Source organism: Lutjanus erythropterus, chromosome 8, assembly GCF_056507025.1.
Source record: "Lutjanus erythropterus isolate fLutEry1 chromosome 8, fLutEry1.hap2, whole genome shotgun sequence".
NCBI classification, from domain to species: domain Eukaryota; kingdom Metazoa; phylum Chordata; class Actinopteri; order Lutjaniformes; family Lutjanidae; genus Lutjanus; species Lutjanus erythropterus.
This window is the reverse complement of record NC_139324.1, coordinates 9,984,336-10,006,100: the sequence shown is the minus strand read 5'-3', so window position 1 is coordinate 10,006,100 and position 21,765 is coordinate 9,984,336. Positions and strand designations below refer to the sequence as shown.

At 38.7% G+C, this 21,765-nt stretch overlaps 1 protein-coding gene across 1 annotated transcript in view; it reads right to left on the bottom strand.

The window, feature by feature from the left end:
• Nucleotides 1–21,379, bottom strand: part of gpr39 (G protein-coupled receptor 39) — a 51,375-nt gene extending 29,996 nt beyond the window's left edge. Inside the window, exon 1 of the mRNA XM_084724469.1 lies at nt 20,192–21,379. Coding sequence (XP_084580595.1) covers nt 20,192–20,975 — 784 coding nt within the window. The 5' untranslated portion in view covers nt 20,976–21,379. The remainder of the gene's footprint in view (nt 1–20,191) is intronic.
• Nucleotides 21,380–21,765: the final 386 nt, after the last annotated feature.

The window sequence follows — 21,765 nt, the reverse complement described above, 5'->3', positions numbered from 1 at the left end:
GATCAACGATTGGTGATTGAATTATTAACACTAAACAATTAAAGTTGTCAAGTGGACAATCTGTTGAACCAAACTACATTCTAAAAGCAGCTGTTTTATGGCAGGGCCATATTTGTTTAAAGTAAAAATTTTAATTACACCATCACTAAGACTCTTTTCTGATTCGCTTCTTTCTACAGACACAATCAGCACACATGTCATTTACTCAGTAACATCATTAATTCGCCTCTGATGAAGTGTTTGACACAGATACACATTCTGACTGGGCACTTATACAGAACGTTTCCGCTGAAAAGGGGGCGGGGTCATTCTCAAGACAGCGGTGTGACGTATGGCTGCTCTCATGCGCTGGAATAAATTTTACATCAGCTGATGTGAGAATTAATTGTTGATTTATTTATTAAGTGACTGCTTTGACTGTAATTTCCGTGAACAGGGCTGTTACAAGGATATTATGAATGTGTCATAACGCGCTTCAGTATATCGTGAAATATTAATCACAGAGCTCAGAAGAAAGTACAAGCCTGACGAGTCTCCCACAGTGTGAGTTATACGCTGCAAGCGAGTTCAAGTACACAGTAAGTCACCCATCTAATCTCTCTTCAAGGTTTGCATGCTGTGTTGAGGCTGGGAGCGTTGCTGCAGTCTCGACTTCATCACACCAACTTAAAATATGTCCTAATATCTGAGTGAATGTTTTAATGAGGAGGATACCACATGAATATCAGGATTAACTGTTTATTTAACAAATGAAGCCGTGATTATCTGAAGGTTATTCAGTTGTTGTAAAATGCACCACATCATTTAATACCTTCATTTTAACAATGGATCAAATGCATAGACTACATAAAACATGCATGTAGTCTCTGTGATGTCAATCGTAGGTTTCTGAAGAGCCGCTGTGAAGCTCCATGTGGCGGTTTTGGCTGTTTTGGTTGTTCCTGACTCAGCTAACTCCAAAAATGGGCATGTGTGAAGGTGAGCCAGGCTGAATGAAGCGGCTTACCACCTGTTACAGCACCCACCTGTCACTCAGAGGAGCAGCACCCTTAATTATGCACAACTTGCAAGCCTTAATATAATTTTATCAGCTGAGTTGTAAAAACATTTAGCCACTGTACAGTCGTCATGAGTTAGCTATAGAGACCAAAACCCTTTTTGTTGGCTGTAAACATGTTTATTTCTGCTGTAAAGTTGAGCATTTTAAAATGGGAGTCTATAGGGATTGACTCACTTTTGGAGCCTCTAGTGGCCACTCAAGGAACTGCAATTTTTGGCACTTATTTGTATTGTATGTAATGTTGTTCATGTAAAATAATGTTTAATGTAAAAGGGCTCACATATAGCCATAGGAGAAATATCACTAGTTTACTTTAGCTCAATGAAGCATTTTAGCCTCTTTATCCTCACTGTTCTGTTGTCCACTTTTCAGTCTCATTTCCAGCAGCAGCAGGCAGCTGTTTTCAGTAAAAAAGCTGACTTAGCATGATTTTTTTTATCCCATAACTTAAAGTTGAGATGAAATGAAAAATGCCTTTTAGATCACATCCTGGTTTCACTGTGCACTAATTTAATAACTGAATGGAAGTGAATTAAAGTAAGTAAGTACAAATACTACTACTACTACTTTCGTTAAATAGATTTTTCGGGTATCTGTACTGTACTTGCATATTTATTTTTCTGACAACTTTTTATTTACTTAAGTTTTTTTTTCTTTTTTACTTTCATTCATTACATTTCAACACAAATAGCTGTTCTTGCTATTCCTTACATTTTCAAAACAGGCTTACTTTAGTTGTAATGCATTTGAGTGGAATTATTGACCTAATTGGACCTTATTGACTTTGTGAGGGGACAATAACCCATAAAAAAGACAATTTTTTTTTAATGTATCAATCAGTGTATATCACACACAAGAGACATAACAAGATTGAAATAACATAAGACAAAGAAAGATGTCAACAGACAAAAAAGACATAGGATGAAAAATGGTATAAGATGACAAAAAAGACAAAACAAGACTAAAAATTACATAAGAAGGCAAAAAAGATGAAACAAGACAAAACAAGATAAAACAAGATGAAAAGGAATAGAAAAGATGTAGCAGGACAAAAAGATGTAACAAGATCAGGAAAATTAGGAAAATTTTGTAGATTATACCTTTAAAATTGAACAAAATGTATACCAGAAGATAATAAAGTGTGATTAAGTACCAGTTCCTTCAGGGGTTGATGGAGACCAAGACAGAGCCAAATAGAAAGAAAACAATAAGCATTTGTGTCAGCAACTATTCCCCCAAAAAAACACAGAGCAAGAGTGAATTTTTGTATAAAAAGAACAGAAATGTTTCTGCTTTCCCTGTTACAAAATGTGTCAATGTTGCCATTTTGCAAAACTAACTTTTTAAAATGTCAACTACTTTATGTTGAGCCAAAATGTTGGAAACTGGGAGAGAAAAGTACCAGCATATGATTTTAAACTGATCACCTCACATCACCCAAACATCACTCAATCCCAGGAGTCAGTGCCAAGTGCTGGCAGGCTACAGCATCTCAGTGTGTGTGGTACTGTGCAGCATGATGTTGTAAAACAGATACCCACGCAGTGTAACCTGTGATTTCCCCTCAGAGTGCTGACAGGAGACGAAGCCACACAGTCGCCCTCTCAGCCATATGCAGGATTGTGTCCCAGGCGGTTTGGTGAGTGCAGGCTGTCACTCGCGGGGAGCTTTGCCTTTAGCTATGCTGGCTGCTGAGGGGCCACAGGGCTCTGGAGCTTATTACGAAACTGTGTAGCTGTCACTCAGCACAGAGCAGATGCCAGGAGACGAGGGAGGGTTGGGGTGGAGGAATGGTAAAGCGCATTCATCGACCTGCCCACAGAGGCTCAACAAATCCTCCCCGAGCTTCATTTTATATTTGATAGTAAAAGGGTTTGATAGAGGCCACCCAAGCACCACAAACAGGTCGACGGGGAGTCAGGATCTGTGTTCAAACGCAATAAATAAGTCCCATCGATCCGGAGAAGAGGGGTTCATGGGAGGCAATTGGCCTGTCGCTGCAGTTCGTGAGCTATGGCCCTGCTCTGGCAGGCCGGTGGGAAGTGGCTGATGGGAACAGGTGAGACAATACAAGGCCAAGAAAGTTACAAATCTTCTTCAAGGAATATTCCACCCTGAGATTGGGTTACATTTAGTCGATAGTTATATTTCACTGATGACAAATAATGAACTGATAATTATGTTTAATAATTATTAGTAATGTTATAATTTATCTTATCATTAGTTTATGTAATATAAAATGATTTGTTTATAGATAATGAATGAGAGATCACAATTACAATCAGATTAAATTAGTACAGTAACACATAACATTTTAAGCATTTGTTAATGATTATCAGTGCAGGGGTGGCATGAAGTATGTGTGTAAGCATGCATAGACATACATACGTCAGGACAGCATTCATTTCCCATTTGATTACCAACATTAAGCTGCTTGAGAACAATGGGGTGGCAGTTGGGGTGGCCAATCAGATTTTGTGGTGGCCAGTGTCCCCATCCTGCCCCTTTCTAGAAACACTCCTGCTAGAGAAAGAAAGAGCCTTGAGCCAGATATTTGTTAACACTTCCACTTTTTTTATTGGTTAACATTTAGTTTATCATTAGTGTAACTTCAGGGCAGAGCTCTGGATAACACAAAGCTGACACTAAAGGGTTACCTGTAGCATCAAAGCAGCTATTGTATTGACAAGGTGGGAATGAGAACATGTTTCTATAAATATTATGTTATTGTTGCAGCTGATGTTTGTAGAACTTTGTAAACGGTAAATAAACGCTGAATAAAAGGCTTATAAAGCCCGCCGCAACCCATCAAGGACAAGCGGTCACGGATGGTATGTAATATTATTTATTTAGAATATTTTCTTATTTATTTAGAACATTTTAAACACCACAACAAACAAAATCTCCGCCTCCCAGATGTGTCCCTACAACCTGCAGCCTGTCACCCAGGCAACGCTGTTTGTTATGTTGCAGAGGAAGCACATGTTGCTGTTGTCATGCCCACTGCAGTGCTTCCTCCTGTTTAATATTTCCATGGTGATATTCACAAGTATTGGTTTCAGGTATCGAAATTTGGCACCGATTGGTTTGGGAACCCAACCCTTCACAGGACTCTGGGCAGGACGAGAGGAAGAGGACATCAATGATGCTTCAGTGCACAAATACAGTCAAAGTTGATGGACAGTGTTTCCTAGATATTAAACTTTTTATGAGACTGAGAATATTATCATCAACATCTTGTTGCTGCATTCAAGATTCTACATTCAACCTGACGTAACAAAAAAAAATGCACTACAGAATAATTTCCTGGATGTGCACATGTATATGTAAATAACTGTTTTATTTAATTTAGTTTAACATTTTATCCTATTCTATTGTGAATTTAATTAAATATTTGAACATATTTTGTATTTTTTGTGTGTAGCATGAGTGAACTACAGCTCTTGTTGGACAACCCTGTGTCGTGCAATGAGGATAAATGACCTTGACTGATTCCTTGATTGATTCTTAATTGTAGTGAAATTGTCTGCAGTGTTTTGGTTATTGTGTACATTCATATTTTGCACTCTGAGGTGACCATTCTCAACATCTTTCATGTCAGCGACCTGAACATTTCTATTATTTAAATGCCTTTTTGTTTGTTTGAGATCATGCAGGATAAAGACCTGTTGTTCTGCATTTCGCTCTAGCCTGAAGGTAAATGTCACATTCTCACACATACTACAAAGGTTCAGGTGATGTATTGGTATGTATGTGACTTTTATTTCAAAGGGTATAGCAATTTTCGGCTCACTAGATCGTTTTGTGTATTGTTTGATACCCAGCAGTGATAACGCAGGTGAAGACACAGGATTATCACTGCACACATCTTGAATAACAAGCGTGGAAGAATAACAATAGCACTCCCTGCTCTTATTTTTCTCAAGTCTCCACGTATCACATATATTCAGCCTCACCGAGTTCTCCCATCACAAATGGCTTGCAAAAGTCAAAGGTCACAGTCCAAAGGCTGAAGGCAGAAAAACAGAATTAATATTCATCTCCCAAATGCTGGCTCCCCGTGATGGAAAAAAAAACCTATCTAAAGCAATTAACCTCTTGTCCTGGACGTGATGTGTGGGCAACTTAACAAGGATGTTCTCTGCTTTTAATTACTCTCCAAAGTCGCCGAGCCCAACCAGGATTAAAAGTTATTTCAAGGTAAAGTGGAGCGGTGACAGGAACGCGGCCACTTGAGAGATAACTGACATCGGTGCTCACAACAGGAACGACTGTTTTCGAGTGTGCATCGGAGTGGAACTCAATGCAATGTGCAGCAGGTCCTCTCTGTCTGCCGACTGCAATAACAATTCATATTCAAATTCAAACTCCCATCATTCTTGCAGCAGAGGAGGCCAGCAGTCAATAAGGAGGAGAGTGAATACTGTTGATGCCAGCAGACTGTGTCATGACCCTCCTGGTAATATTCAGTCAAATTTAATATTCCATTATGAGGGCGATGAAGTCCAGTGTATTGCTGCTTGAGTTGTTGTTTATGAGGACTGAGCTGTTATGAATTTATAAGGAGTAGTTATGATAGACATGATAATGTGGTTGTGAGGTGATTACAATATGACCTGGCTAACAAGCTGCGGTGGAACAAGTATTCAGATTCTTTACTTTAACTCTCATTCTAGAAAAATGGGGCAAATCATGTCTTACCAAAAAAAACTAAATCTAATTCCATTTTTTGTGTGAAAATGTATTCTCTCAAAGTCTGCTTTGTTTTGTTTCAATTTCTAAACTCGTTCTGTGCCACAAAACATCCTAGTCCCAGGCGAGAATTCACAACTTCAAACAAATTAAAAATGTCTAAAAAGCCTTTGAAACCTAAAAGTAACAACACCTCGTTATAATAGAGTTATAAAAATGTGCTATTATAACCATATTTCTTTTAAATTTTTCAATGAAAAATGTTGATTCTTGGAAGCTGTCTCCCAGATTTCCGTTAACTTCATCAGACTTTTACAAATACGTGATTTAATCAGGCATAAAAAAAATATTAGCTATACCCTAAGAACCCCTGTCTCACTTCCTGGTTTAAAGAAAGGCAGGAACACTGATTAAGCATAAAATAAACATAAGTGTAATGTCTAATGAATGTCATGTTGTCCATTTCTACAGCGTATATGTCAGTGTTTGAAATGATGGACTTATTGAACATGTTTTCTCAAGTACAACTGAATTAAAATCAAGTCCGTTCAGAGGCTTGACTTGTCTTTTGAAATTCTGTCAAATTAAAATTTTAAGGCAGCCCTTGAACAAAGTTTATTTATACAGTACAACTCATGATGTATTTTTGTATGTTTGGGACTTGCTGAAAAAAATTGGGAAGCCTTGATCTACAGCAATGCAACGTACTATAAGATCATCATATTTTGTAGCGTGGCTGACCTGTAAGAGCCACATATCTCTAAAAAATCATGGCCCTCTTTTCCAAAAAGTTAATTTAGCTGAAAAAGTAGGAGAATTTTCTCAGCTCAGCTCTCAGGGAAGACTCCATCCCTCACAAACATTCAAAATCAACACATCTGAAAATGAAAAGATGTAATCCAAAAAGTGACAGGTAACTAAAGCAGACAGACATATTTAGTGGAGTATAAAGTGCAATATTTGCCTCTGAGATGCAGTGGAGTAGAAGTATAAAGTTTCAAAACATGGAAATAGCCAAGTTAAGTACCTTGAATTTGTACTTAAGTACAGTACTTGAATAAATGTACTTCCACCACTGAAAATTATAATTAGCTATTTTAATTTGCTTGGTGACATAGCAGCTCTGTTATGCTAAAAATGTCTAAATTATTTTACAATTGGGGGACTGTGCAATAGAGGTATAAATATCATAACATCCTGACTCATATATAGAAACACAGTCCTCTGTACCTGTCCTCATCAATATTTATACTGACATCAATATTCTGGTCTGTTGGTTAGAAGTAGAGCAATAAACTCTGGGTGAAGTGCTGTCGAGATGGAGTGTGTACTACGAGCATCCCACACAATTCCTACTGAGAGAAAGTACGAGCTAGCTGTTTGCATAAATGACTGTCACACACTGAGGGGTGACATTACATGTCGCCTGATTAAAAACCAGTCAAGGCTGTGAGCTTTTACTTTCACACTTCCACTTTCTACTTTTCCAACATCTCATCTATGCACTGTGGAATTTAAAATAAACATCACAGCCAAAAGCTTTAATACATATTAATATTGCATATAGGATGGTAGATCCAGTCAATTCCTTCTGTGCCCTGAAAAATATTAATATTTTTTACTTCTCTCTGATGCTGCAATATCACTACAGTATTTCTGAATATATGACTTGGAAAGGCTGTAAAGGCTTATTTATTTTCAGTATTATTCAAGGTCGAACTGATGCACGTTACAGAGAGTGTGACTGGAAAAAACATGAGGATGAGAAAGTGATCTTCAAACAGTATAATAAAATATAATTGTGCTTTTCTGATTAGAATTTTTTTCCGTTCTCTCTCGCTATCATCATTGAGTTGAAGACTTCCAAAATTTCAAGCAGGGGGTCTGTTAAAGGGGAAAATTCAGCGCTTTTTTAGTTGTAGGTACCCCTCTAGTGTCACTTTTACACATTCAGGGCTTTGTGATCAAGTTGGCTATAATACATATGCATCTAAACTTTCAAAATAAAGGCAAGAAAAATAATTGGTTAGATTATTAGTATATATAATGCTATTATTTATATTACTTGGGTAAGTTTAGTAAAAGATCGTGGTTTGGGTTAAAATAAGTAACTTTACATTACAACATATGTTGACACAACTTTTGAAACTATTGGTTTCACAGGGTACCTAAATGAGTCTAGGTGTCCTTTTATAAGTCCTGTGTTTGACCCATCTGTCCACCCCACCTCCCCCATACAGACTTTCTTTCTCTTGCAACCTCACTTCGATGACACGTCTGTCTAGTTTTCTTCAAGTTCAATCTTCTTCTGACGCACCTGTCATATTTTCAGGTGTGCAGAGATCTTTTTTGAAGATCTTTGTCGTCGTCCTCCAGAATTGTACTGATGTACAATTTACCCTTAAGCGGCTGCATGAAATACTGCAAGAATGCCTTTTCAATATGTGGCTATCGTTATTATATATGTCACACAAAATCATTGAAACGAGTTGCCAGACAAAAATCACATGATGCATGTCATCTTATCCAGCCCACTTCCACCATCCGTGGACATGTCCCTCTTTATTCTACGTCAAAAGCCTGGTGCGTGTCTCTCCGACGTGTGTCTCTCAGAGGACCATGTAACAACTGCTTTATTCCACAGTATTTCCACAATAGGCTGTTAAAATTTGGTACACGTCTTCAGCTAGCATCTATCTGCAATGATGATTTGAGGCCACATGAATTATCTCATAAAAAATTAGAAAGAATCTTAAAGGCTTTGCTGAGAAGTGCCCGTTTAAAAAAATGAACAAGCAGCTTAGGCTGAACTGCAGGACAGTCCCAGAGGTGCTTTTAACAGCTATTGTAGCTGCTATTATGTTGATTAAAAGACAGGGCTTACATACGATGCTTATACATGGATTTCATAACCACTACAACTAAATGAGAAACTGTCACAAGGCAATTAAAATTCAGCCTCTGACATTTTCAATGAGCTATTAAAGCTAATGTAAAAAGTGTTCCATTAAACTAGATCATAAGTGACATTAGGTTGGTTTTAGCTAAATTTCTACGCCAGTGTTGATGAATGAGTGCCTATCATGCCAGCATATGATTCAGGGCCACACAGGAAAACCCATGAACATGTCATAGAAGTTATGATTGGTCTCATAATGGCATTTAACATTAAATACTTGAGCAGTAAATTCACCTTGTTGCGGATAAAACAGATCGCTTTATGTGTCCCTTGACATCTGGCAAAATAAGAGTTGATCTATTTCTCCTTAAATGTTGTTTTCGCTTCAACCCTAATTTTTCCATGGTGGCTTTATCATCTTACTTCCACATTACCCCCCCAAGTTGTCCACCAAAATCTAACTTCAGCTACTAGCCCTAGCAGTGACGACCGAACATTATTCCTACAGACTGTTCTGACAGGAAGTCACCATTATATAAGCCAAATATCTCTTTCCAAACCAACCAAACTCCATAGGCAAACTCTGTTATTTTACCTCATCGAACATGGGAGTTGCTGCCTCAGCTGGTTAGCTTGTTTGTGTTATTTTGTGACTTCAGTGTTTTAAAATGATAGTTTGGATTCACAAGTCACACAATAACACAGACGAACTAACAATTCAAGTTCAGCAGTGGACCAGCAGAACTCCCCTGTTGTACATGGTAAAAATATTGATTTTGCCTATGGAGTTTGGTTGGTTTAGAGAGGTCAGTCAGGTCATAGAACAGCAGCTTCCCATCAGAAAAGGCTGGCTGATGGTTAAGTACAGCAGTGAAAATATTCTAAATACAGTGTACACTTAAACTGATATTTAATTTTTTAGGTGGCTGATGTGTGTTTTGTTGCTTACCCTGTCCAAAGCAGTTCATTGCTTACCATCTGTACTGGTGGCCTTTTCTGCTTCTCCTAACTGGGTACCTGACATCACCTACTGTAGGTGGCATGCAGGCAGTCAAACACTGCACTCTTCAGTCTTTACTCAGGTATGTATCATGTGTGCTGCCAAGCACAGAAGCCAGTGACTTTTTTGCCAACTCATCTGATTCTCCATGACTCTGTCCTTGCAGATTCAGTGCCACAGTTTTAAAGGAAATCCCACAAATGGCCTATTTTGGATTCAAAACAGCAATTTTTGCTGTCATTTTTTTTCCAGTATCTGAATGATTGTTTCTCACAGATGACACACGCAGAAGATTCCCCACGATGTCGCGTTTTGCTCAGCTCAGCTTGTGCTGTTCAACGTGTAATTCAGAAACACATTACCTTCTGTTACTGAGGGAATCTACCCGTTTCAATCAAACCACCTGCATGAACATCTTCATCAATTCACAGCTTCATTACAGCACTGTCAGCTTTCTGTTTGGGGAATGGGGTGTTTGTTCTTCCTCATAACTGTGATTACTGAATTCTCAGACTAAAATACAACTCACATTAGAATTAATCACTGTAAACATTCATTTGGCAAATGCTGTGTTTGCTCTAAATGTCTTGGAGCAAATTTGCATTCCAACTACATTCACCAGAGATAATTCCAAAATAAAATAGAACTAGCTGGCATGCAAAGTGTCCAAATCTTCCCCCAAGTTTGGAAGTATATTCAGTGCCTTTTGGCAACTTGAAAGTTATGTATTTCACCAGCATGTTAAAGGGATACTCCAGAGATTTAGTACTGCATCACCAAAAAGTTGGAGGACTTAGGAGATACAGATAAAAAAAAAAAAAAAGCTTTATCCTACTCTTCCCATGATGCAAGTCAATAGTGTCTCTAAAAATTAATGGCTTCTAGAATCTTTAATCGCAAGGATTAAAAGTTTTTATTAAGTTGTATGACGTCTGGTCTTGCTTTTTAATACAGTGAAAGAAACATAACAGGATGAAAATATTTCTACTTTGTTAATGAAAAGGTGCTACATGTATGTTTTATTAATGGCCCTGTTTACACCTGGCATTAACATGCGTCTTGGGTCAAGTGGACAACTCCAAGTTCAAGTGTGAATGCACCCAAGATGCATCAGGGATGCAGTGAGATCTAATTGCTCAGACCACATTTGGAGGTGGTCTGGGCCACATATGGCCAATTTCTTCTAGCAGTATATGTGCACTGTGTCCTGGGCAACACTGATGGACCACCCACTCAACTATCATCCTATAAGTCCACATTAAACAGCTGTCTGATTTACATTTGGTCCACTGTGATGCAAATTACGTGTTTGGGCCTCTTACCTGCTAAGATAAGCAGCAGATGTTTGTGAACAAACCGTGTGTTTTAACTGAGATAGAAACCACAAAATTCCCAGACTCTCTTAAAAAAATGTCCAGTTTTGAGAGTTGTTGAGAAAGGAGAAACTTTCTAAACTTCGGGAACGACTGTCTATGACAGATTCTTAATTGTTTGGGCCTTGTAAATTCTGTCTTTGGTCTTTGCAGATGGAAATGATGTGGCTATGTGTTTATTTGCATATAGAGCGGGGGAATTGAGATCTGATCACAAGTGGTCACTCGAGACACATCTGGAGACGCATTATAATGCCTGGTATGCTTCGAGATGTCAGTTGTGATTGTATCACTCAAGACGTGGGTGTAAATAGGCACTATAAGGTATTTTATTACCATTTTTGTCTGTTTCTTTTTTTTTTTTATCGGTGTGGCATATTTTACCACTATATGTGCACTGCATTATTTCTCTCCAGCTGATTAATGTAAGTCAAATATTCACTCTTATTTTAGCTCTGTTTTTGATCTCCAAATCAGTGCTTCATTTTGTTTTATTATATGCTGTTGTTTTAAAATATGCTTTGCTTGGGTTTTTTTTGTTTGTTTGTTTTTTAGTTTTTAAGAGAAAAATGCAAAATGTAATGAATTACAAATACTTACTTACTGTACTTAAGCAGAATTTTCAGGTAGCTGTACTTTACTTGAGTATTTATTTTTCTAACACCTTTTTAATTTCATTCCCTATATTTTAACACAAAGATGTGTATTTTCTACTCCTTACATTTTCAAAACTGGCTTGTTACTTTTGTTTCAACAAGATGGAAAAATTATGGAACAACACGAAAAAGACTGAATATGAAGAAAAACAATGTAGACGATGTGACGAGAAGAAAAAGATGTAACAAGATGCAAAATAATCTAACGAGACAAAAATTATGTAACAAGACAAAAATGGTGAAAAAAAACAAAAAAATATGTAACAAGATGAAAAAGATGTAACAAGACAAAAAAAAAAAACCGTAAAAGATGGAACAAGAAAAAACAGACAAGAGAGGGAGACTCGTCTGCAGAGAAATGGTGTTGTTCAGTTAGCTGCACAGAGAGGCAGAGCAACTTTTTACTTTTATACTCTGAGTCCATTTTAGATCACTTTTACTTGAGTATAGACATTGAATCAGTAGTTCTACTCACGCGGTGTTATGGGTGAGCCTTACGGGCCTGTGCCCACCCACTTGTACAACTGGCCCACCTGAAATGGCTGGGAGAACATATATTGTTTTAACTTTTATTTTTAATATTAAAATCAGCAGTTTAATACACAAAAATATAGACAAAAAAAAGTTTCAGTTTGAAAAAAGACAACATTTATGCGGCTATTATCACATGTGAGGTCTGGACCAATCACAATGGGCCATAATTCGTCGTTACGCTCGTGCACTCACATCACACTAAGGCGGCAAATGCATTTCTTATTGAAACTAGAACTTGTAGAAAATGTAGACAATACAGGAGGTAGAGCTGAATATTCCTGCCTGACTTGATTGTCTTCAGATTACCTTCACAGCACAGATAGTTAAGTTTATGAATGAACAGCGCAGTGCAGCTCGCTCTCTCCTGTTAAAAGTCATTGTAGCTCATCCAGTATTCTGATCGCTCCGTTTCTCCCTGCAATCAATTTCAAGAATAATCCAGCCAGATCAATGAAAATGCATTAAAAGGAATTAAAATGTCAGTTTTCTTAACTGATGTATTGATCTACTTTATCCATAGCGAAAATATAGATAATGAGATACCCGTGTGTGCCAACTGTAATAAATACAACCTGCCATGGTGAAAGCCATGTTGGCATTGAAACTGTTTTTTTTTAAAAGGTTTTAAAAGTGTCATAATCAACTAGACGTGCTAGTCGCCCTTCACAGCATTATATCAGTCATAAAGTGAGACTACCAGTTGGAAACAGTGTTAACTTTTGTAGTTAGACGTCCCCAGCCAAAGTTATTGTGGCTCATCCAAGATTGAAATCCTGGCGCTGTGCCTGCTTCTACTTTCAATGGAGTCTTTTATTTAAAGTGTCTGTACCTCCGCTTGAGTAAAGAATGTGTGCACTTTTGCCACCTATGTCTGAGAGCGGAAAAACATCCTCGTATGGGGGCACGTGCGCTCAGCGTGAACAAATGCAGACCTGCCAGCACGGGGCTATGACGAGCACAGGCTTGACGCGCCCCATGTGCACACAATTGCTGGATACGCTCACTCGCTTGTCAAGTTGACTTTTCACACTGCGGCGCCACAAATGGAATAGAGAGTGGCAGATGTCTCCCTTCCTGTCCTCATCTCTCATTAGACTCATAATTACAATAATAGCAAGGGATAGGGCTGAAAGCTTCCATATAGTTATAGCTATAAATAAAAACCTGCACTCGCTGTCGTTGCATGTATTTTCTGCCACTAGTTCTTCATCTGACTTTGCCAATCTTCATCATCATTATTATCACTGTCATCCTTTCTTTTCCTTCCCTCCTCCTGCTAATCATCACATCACTGTCACCCTCCTCCTCATTCTCATCATGACCATCATCATTATCATTTTAATCATCACGTCACCGTCCTCACCAGTTGACACCAGTCGATGTGAATATGTATACATACACACAGCATTACAGAAACAATTATGTCCTATCAGGCAATTAAGCTGCGCAGGGATCGTGACTAATGCGATAAAATACCATTTTATGGATTGGTTGTAAATGCAGCTGACCCCTCCTTCCCCATCTATCTGAGGTCATCAAAGCACAGAAACTAATTTTGATTCACACACTGTCCAATACTTAATGCATAATTGGACTGAGGAGGACGTATGGCAGACTGATAATTGAATCAGAGCACAACTGGAGCCATAGTCCTGTACTCTGATGAAGACACAATATAAAGTTGATTTTTAAATGAAGAAACATTTTGTGTTAAAGGGATAGTACAGATTATTTTAAATGGGGTTATATGAGGTATGGCGGTCAGCACGATTTCGGTTTGGAGATGCAGCAGGAGTACTGGTGTAGGAGGCTAAACAATGTACTGCTGTGGACAGCGTGAGCAACAAAATGTATTTTAGCCACTGAAAAGGGCGGCTGTGGGTCAGGACTTTGGACTGTGATTGGGCAAAATACTGACCCCCAAATTGCCCCCAGTGTGCTCTAATTGCAGAGACTTGGTATTCACAATACTTTTAGTGAAGACAGGGTTTTCAGAGTTTGACACTGTGGGCCTCCCTCAGATAAAATCATTTTGTATTCTTGTCTTAAATTTCTCCTTTTTTTCGTATGAAGGGCTCATATAAACACACCACGTCAGATTCAATAAACACTGGTAACTTCAAAAAACCATTAAATTATCCACCTGTGCGTATTTGAGTGCATGTGTACAAGACTTGTAAATTAGCATAATTAATACCCCAATAACACCATATATGGCTGCGCTTGATGTGTTCATTCATGAAAATAGCATCAGAGACAAAAGACGAACTTGACAAGTTTGGAGTTTGACGTCCTGCTTTCAGGGATCTGTGAAGGAAAGTCTGTCATTTTAACAGCATCAGCAGTTTACTGAAATAGAGAAGAAAACGTCTCGATATGAAAATGACTTTGGAGAAGAAAAAAAACGACTTGCCACAGCCACAGCAAGGGGTGATTGATGACAGCAGTGATAGGAGAGGGTTAAGAGGAAGCTTTCATCACGGAGTCAGAGGACAGAATAAGTGAGGACGTTCACCTGGACAGAGACTATACAACCAATACACCTGACAGCAGGTTATAATAGATCATTGAACAAAGGATGATGGGCTTTATATGTAAATTTACAATTATATTATAATTTGAAATGTAATCAAACAGGATAATGTCAACATAATTATGAAGTGTCATTTATTTTTCAAACTTAAAATGTCTTCAAACTAATGAAATATACCGTCATTAGTGAAAACATTTTGATTTGGATAACAGCAGACTGACTGTACATGACTCTACGACAGGTCGGGACCACTTTGAAATTGTGTTTGTTTCTGAAAGAACATTCAGAATATGAGAAAATTTCATCCCATACCAGGTATGGACAGCCATTGAGTTGTGACTCAAAGCAGGAGTGTGAGTGGATTTTTGATGCAAATTGTGGAAACCAGTCGCTAAGCGTTAACTACAAAAACTGAAACACCAGCCTACACACGTCTCTGCACCTCATGCAGGATCCACAGTTCTCCTATATAGGGAATAATGAGGCGGCCGCCTCCGTCAAATTTCAGGTGTCTTCACAGAAAACACTAACAAACGTTGATCGGTGGATTTCTGTCATTTGTAATAATTGCAGATCCTATGAGCCATATCTGCAAAGCTGGAAACATCACACTGATGGGACGTAACGTTAATTAAGATGTTTTACAAAATGAAAAATAGCAGGCAGAAATGCTCTGCCTCTGCCTGTGAAATGTGTAGATGAAAACAAAGGCTTTAATGACACTTTCTGGTAAACAGGGACACATTTTACTGGTTGTGAAATGTGTTAATTAAAGAAAAGGCTTTTAGTAGTGTATTTTAGAGCTTATTGTCAAGATACATTGTGTTTCAATTAAACATAATTAAGTACATAATTTGCGCTCCACTGATCACTCAGCCATGAAAACCTTGAGTATTTGCAGATAGAAATTCTACGTACAAGGCAAAATGGACGTATTATGAACAAACAGTAAGTGTTTCATTGACCTTGCAGCTCTGTCAGCAACCAACCAGATTACAAAATCAATAGGTGGAAAGTGTGGGATTGAGCTGTAAAAGTACACAATGAATGCCAAAGCTGTGATTCACTTCCAGGTGATCAAAGTTGTATTTGTAATCGGTGTCTGTTTAATATCAGACTGATCCAACATGACATCATGGGTGACTGTATTTCAGACAAAAAGCGGTTGTGTGTGTGTGTCAGAAAACACTCAGGATGTGGGGTGATGATGACGGCTCTGGGATGCAGATAAGTAGCAGAAATGTTACAACAGACAACATCTGTTTCCAACATGAAAACACTGTTTTCGTTCTGTGAGAATATTTGATAATCACCCTGAGAGCATGTTCAAAATCAAAATCAGAGTCGTGTGTTCAGGGAGGTCAGTACTTTTGTACCAAAACTGGAAAATTTGACTATTATATGCAGCTCTCACTATGCATGCTTGTAATTCATGCCACATCCTTTTCGCTTGTGCCCCCCTATTTAGCAGACCTCTGTGCATCATGCTTGCTGCCATGTGCCCCCAATTTGAAAAATGGTGGCTGGTCATCAGCTGCAGGCAGCAGCTGGGATGTAGATGACAGGTATCACAGAGCTGCAGGCAGCAGCGGCTTTTCTCAGCAAGCTCCATTTCTTTAAAAGTTTCCCATTTGGAGTTACAGAGACAGATTTTCAAATGCTATTAAACTGTCTGTCCATTTTACACTGCTGTGCCGAACATAGAGCATTCTGGTTGATTAGCATCTCTGTTGTACATAGATACACAATACATAATAAATGAAAAATAAATATATTTAGGCTGTGTTGACAGGCCATCTCATCATTTACATTTCCTTTCATCAGGAAAACAATGTAGGACATTTTAGCCTACTTGATAAATGAGACTAAATAAGTGCATTTAGGCAAAATTAAAGGCTCTCAGTTTTTCCTCATTAGTAAAGCAATATACATATTTTAAATGCTTTATAAAAGATGTACTGCAGATATAAATCTTAAATTTTAATCTTAATTTTATGAATGTCTTTCATAGTCTTTTATTTATTTGGCGACCCAAATAAAATCTCCTGTGACCCAGCTGTGGGTCATGATCCAGTCTTTTAGAATGACTACTTTAAAACACCAAAGTCTCACAGTAACACAAACAAACTAGCAATCACAACAGCAGCAGACCAACAACTAAAATTACTGTTTCTTTTAAGTGAAGTTTGGTGGCTTTGAGGAGCCTGATTGAACAACTATTTGTGGATAAATATAAAAAAACAGAAGCTAATAGCTAGCTTTTGAAGATGGTTAAAAGATGTTGCTGGGGGGTCTGTAAAAGCAATACATACATAATCACATCTTTTGTTAGCAAATGTTAGCTGACTGACTAGCTAATAATTGATATAGATTAGCTCACAAGTTAACCAGAATTTTGCTACAGAGGAAAATGCTTGCTAGCAAACTAGCCAGCTAACAATAAAGAAAATTAGCTGGCTGGATAGAGTTGTTTTTTGTTTTTTTTTAACATTAGTTAAGTTTACAATGTAACTGTACTGTATATGTCACTTTTAGAGGTCCCACCAACATCCTTTAACCATCTTCAAAATGTTTCTTTTTCTTTTCAACATAGATAAATCTGTTAGGCCTACAGGAAACAGAAAAGGTTCTGCCAGGTATCATGCCCGCACGCAAAACGACTCATTACTCATTGTAGTCCATTACATAATGTGTAGTGAGAACTATTATACCCTATATAGTGAACTCAAAGTATCCCACAATGCATTGTTAAAAGCAGTGTACACCGATGGTCAATAACCGAGAGCTTTATATCATCATGCATTGCACTGAATGAGAAACAACAGCAATGATGTAATCAACTGTGCACTCATCTAGGACTCCACAGACACTCAGTGGGGTGAGTGAATTCTTAACTGTTATTAGAGCACATATCAAAAATGGGCGGGACTTAGGAAAGGTCGATTCCAAACCCTTTTGTACTGATTAGTCATTGAGAAAGCAAATATAAGGCCATGGTTTAAAAATATTGGAATTACCCTCAAAGATATCAAGATATCAGGATGACATATTTTCACTTTCAGTTATATGCAGTGGTTCTAATTTATGTGTGAATTATTTCAAAAGTGGAGTCATCTTATATTAAATATATATTTCCAATTACATAATTTGTTTAGAAATAATAACTTCATGTTTTTCAGATGTTAAGGAGGATGACCCCACCTTACCAGGATCTGCACTGAAGGTTGTATATTTTGTTGTAAACAGGAAAATAAATCCTTTAGTAAGGAACTGTTTTGACTCAGACGTTTTTTTACATTATACAGGGAATAACAGTGAGTTTATGTGTAACAGCGTCCTCCTCCAGCGTCTGGAATTGAGTTCCTGTGTGTCCTGCTTCTTGTCAGTCTTGTGTTTATTCATGTGGTCTCTCTCTGTGACCGCTCTGCTGTATGACTAAGGGATATGGGGAGTTTGTCTGCTGTATGTGTCTCCTATCTCTTTTCATTTCAGTCTGTCTGTAGCATGGCACGTCCACATCTGTTAAAACCTTCTCCTGTCCAGTGCTAGCTGACGTCCACTGGACCAAGACGGTGGTGATGTCCTCAGGACGTGCTCACCTTCTGTTTACTCTGAAAATTCTGTTATTAAAAATTTTATCTGGCTTGGCCAACTATTGGCAGTTTTGGCATCTGCTGCACACCTGAGTGACTGAGAAGAGTCATTTTCTGAGAGGCCATTTGAGGTTTCTCTCCTTTTTGTCTTTTTAAGGCAGTCGTTGCTGTTCTATTTGAGACTATAATTTGTGGGAGTTTTCTGAGTTAAAACATGGAGCCCTTTGACGTAAATGTGGCAACCTTAAAAGGATAGTTCAGGTTATTTTAAGTGGGGTTGTTTGAGGTACTTATCAATAGTCATTGTATTACCTACAGTAGATGGCGATGAAAAAACTCCCAGTTTTGAGAAGCAGCACCAGTACCGGGGTAGGAAGCTAAGCAATGTACTGCTATGGACAGAGTCAGCAGCAAAACATATTTCAGCCACCTAGAAAAAATCAGTTTAAATGCACATTATATTTAGAATATTTTCACCACTTAACCTTGCAGTCAGACAGCCTTTTCTGACAAGAAACTGCCATGACATAAGCTAAATAATGTTGTCCCCAACACAACCTGACTCCATTGGCAAAAAGTTTATTATATGCTATAATTCATTTATATAGAAAAGAAAACACAATTTTGAAGATGAAAAAACTGGGAGACCTGTAAAAGTGGTATTATTACATCTTAAGTTATCTAAGGCTAGCTAACTAGCTAGCTAACAACTAGCCAGTGATGATTAGCTTGCGAGTTAGCCAGCATTTTGCTACAGAGAAGAAAAATGTGAACAAACTCACTAGCTAACATGATGAAAATTAGTCAGCTAGTTAGCTTTTTAAGATGGTTAAAACACCATGCTAGGTGACTTGTAAAACTGACTAAATTGTGTGACTGGGTGTAATAAAATGTTAGACACATACACAGTAACTGATTGAGTTAGATTTAAACCAGCAAATCCTGTGTTCTGTGAGGTAAAATTACGTATTTTTCAAGGGAGTCTGGTTACTTTGGATTCTCTGTCTGTCAGCAAGGTAAACAAAAATATTCTAAATATAGCACACAGTAAATTGATATTTATTTTTCAGTGGCTAAAATATGTTCAGCTGCTGACCCTGTCCACAGCAGTACATTTTTAGCTTCCTACACTGGTGCTTCTGCTGCTTCTCCAAACTGGGGATGTGCCAACCACCATCTACTGCCACACAACCCCGCTTCAAATAATCCAAACTATCCCTTAACAAACTTGTGTCACCCATACTGTCGTATTTTCTGTAACTTCAGTCCTGAATCAACACATTATGACTGGACAGCATTGGAGGACCATACATGTCTCTGTGTACACAGCAGTCTTTAAGGTTGTATCATCACATAAGCAAACTTAAACAAGCAATAGTTACTATCACAAGCTGCTTTAAGTGCACTGTTTCTTTCAGTTTAAGAGCACGCCCTAAACAAAAGCAGCATGTACGTCTGTGTGTAAAATCAATCATTTGAATGGTCATAACATCGGAAACGAGCTTGGACTTGTCTTTCTTACTTCCACATGTGGCACAGAGTCAAAGTGGTGTCTTAACTGCTGCTGTAAACAGATGAAGAGGCTGTCTGTCACGTCTCAACATCCTGGGCAGCAGTGGTAATATAACAACATCACACAAACACACACACCAGCAAACACGGTAGGCCAAAAATAACACTTGGTAGCATGTCTCTGAACACTTTTCAGAGATTTCCACCTTCATGTGGACACATAGATCCCAACAGGTACTAAAACACTGGTGGTATACACACAATACAAATACAGAGGAGCTCTAAAATCATTGATCAGGCACAGTTGATGGAACAAAGTGTGTTAAACCAACAACTTACCAAGAAAAATGATGGTCTGCTTCCTGGCTGCCTTGACCTTTGGACTTTCATGCTTGGGGTCTCTTTGACTTCCGTTGATGCCGCCATCCACAGATCCCAGAGGCTTCCGAAGGACGAGGATCATGGCCCGGCACATGAAGGCCACGCAGATCAGAATGATAATGTAGATGACAAAAGACACAAAGATGCTGCTCCTGTACATCACCCAGTGCTCCCTCAGATTTGTACAGAAAGTCAGATTCTGGACGGGCGTATCTTGGAGGAATGGAATGTGTCCCTGTGTTCCCGTGGCGATCAGCAACGGCAGGGCCACGAGCACGGACACCAACCAGGCGAAGGTGATGAGGCCAGAAGTTCGTTTCCCACCCAGGGCTTTGAAGCGAAACGGGTGGCAGATAGCCACGTAGCGCTCAAAGCTAAGCGTGGCTACGTTGAGGATGGTGGCATAGCTGCAAGCCTCAAACAGAAAGTTATAGATCTTACAGGAGGCGTCGCCCGATGCAGACGTGAACGGGAACCAGATTGCACTATAGAGCTCCACCGGCATGCCGATCAGCAGCACCAGCAAGTCGGAGCATGCCAGGCTGACCATGTGGTCGGTCACATTCTTCTGCAGGTAGCCATTACGCTTGAGCACCTGTGTCACTCTGATAGTGACTGAATTACCCACGATACCTGTCACCAGGATGAGGCTGTAAAGGACTGTCAGGAAGATTTTGATGGGATAGTTGGGCTCAAGCTCAGTCCAGTCTTTCTTGTCTGCTATCTCAATTTCCTCACTCATGGTTGCAGAGTGGCAAGCTCAGATTTTTCAGGTATTGATTTTCTCCTTTTAGCTTATCAGCTCTCCTGGGCGCAGTCCCTGTGATCAGAGCAGAGGTGAGAAGTTTTCCAAGATATGAACTTACACTGAGGACTTTTGTCTTCGTCTGGAATAATTTCTGATTCTTCGAGTATTCCAGTGGGAAACTGCAGATCACAAGAGGTGTATCATTTCAGGACACAGCAGCTTAGAAAATATGAGGACTCTTCAGTACTTTCTACTTGGTTCTAAATATTCACTGTCTTATCCAAGTCTTACGTCGTGTGGCCCATCTCCTCCCATTCTTCATGATCATCTCAGATCCCCAAGAGTGCTCGTAGGTCCCAGTACACAGTCGGGTGGTTTCACCTCAGTCTGAGCAAAGTGTTGGCCAACACAACACTCAACTCACAAATTTCCTCCTCCCACCTACGAGGGCAGGGCAGTTAAACATTAAACAGCACAACAGGCAGTGCTTTGGTTTCATTTCTTATCATAATGTGCCTCCCTTTCACAGACACACTTTGTTTTACTCCAAGTTATAGTTGAGATTAGACATGTAGGTAAGTACACATTAAAAGGGCTGCAACTTCGCAACTGATAAAAAAAAAACAGGTGAGAAAAACATGTCTGACTTTGACCAGATGAATAAAATGGGTTGAGACTAACAATCCAGTAGTTTGGTTTGGAGGTAAAGCTGGAGCTTGAAAAATATTTTAGGAATGTGGAATGGTTTTTCGAGCCTTAAAACTGTAATAAACATGTTTTCTTT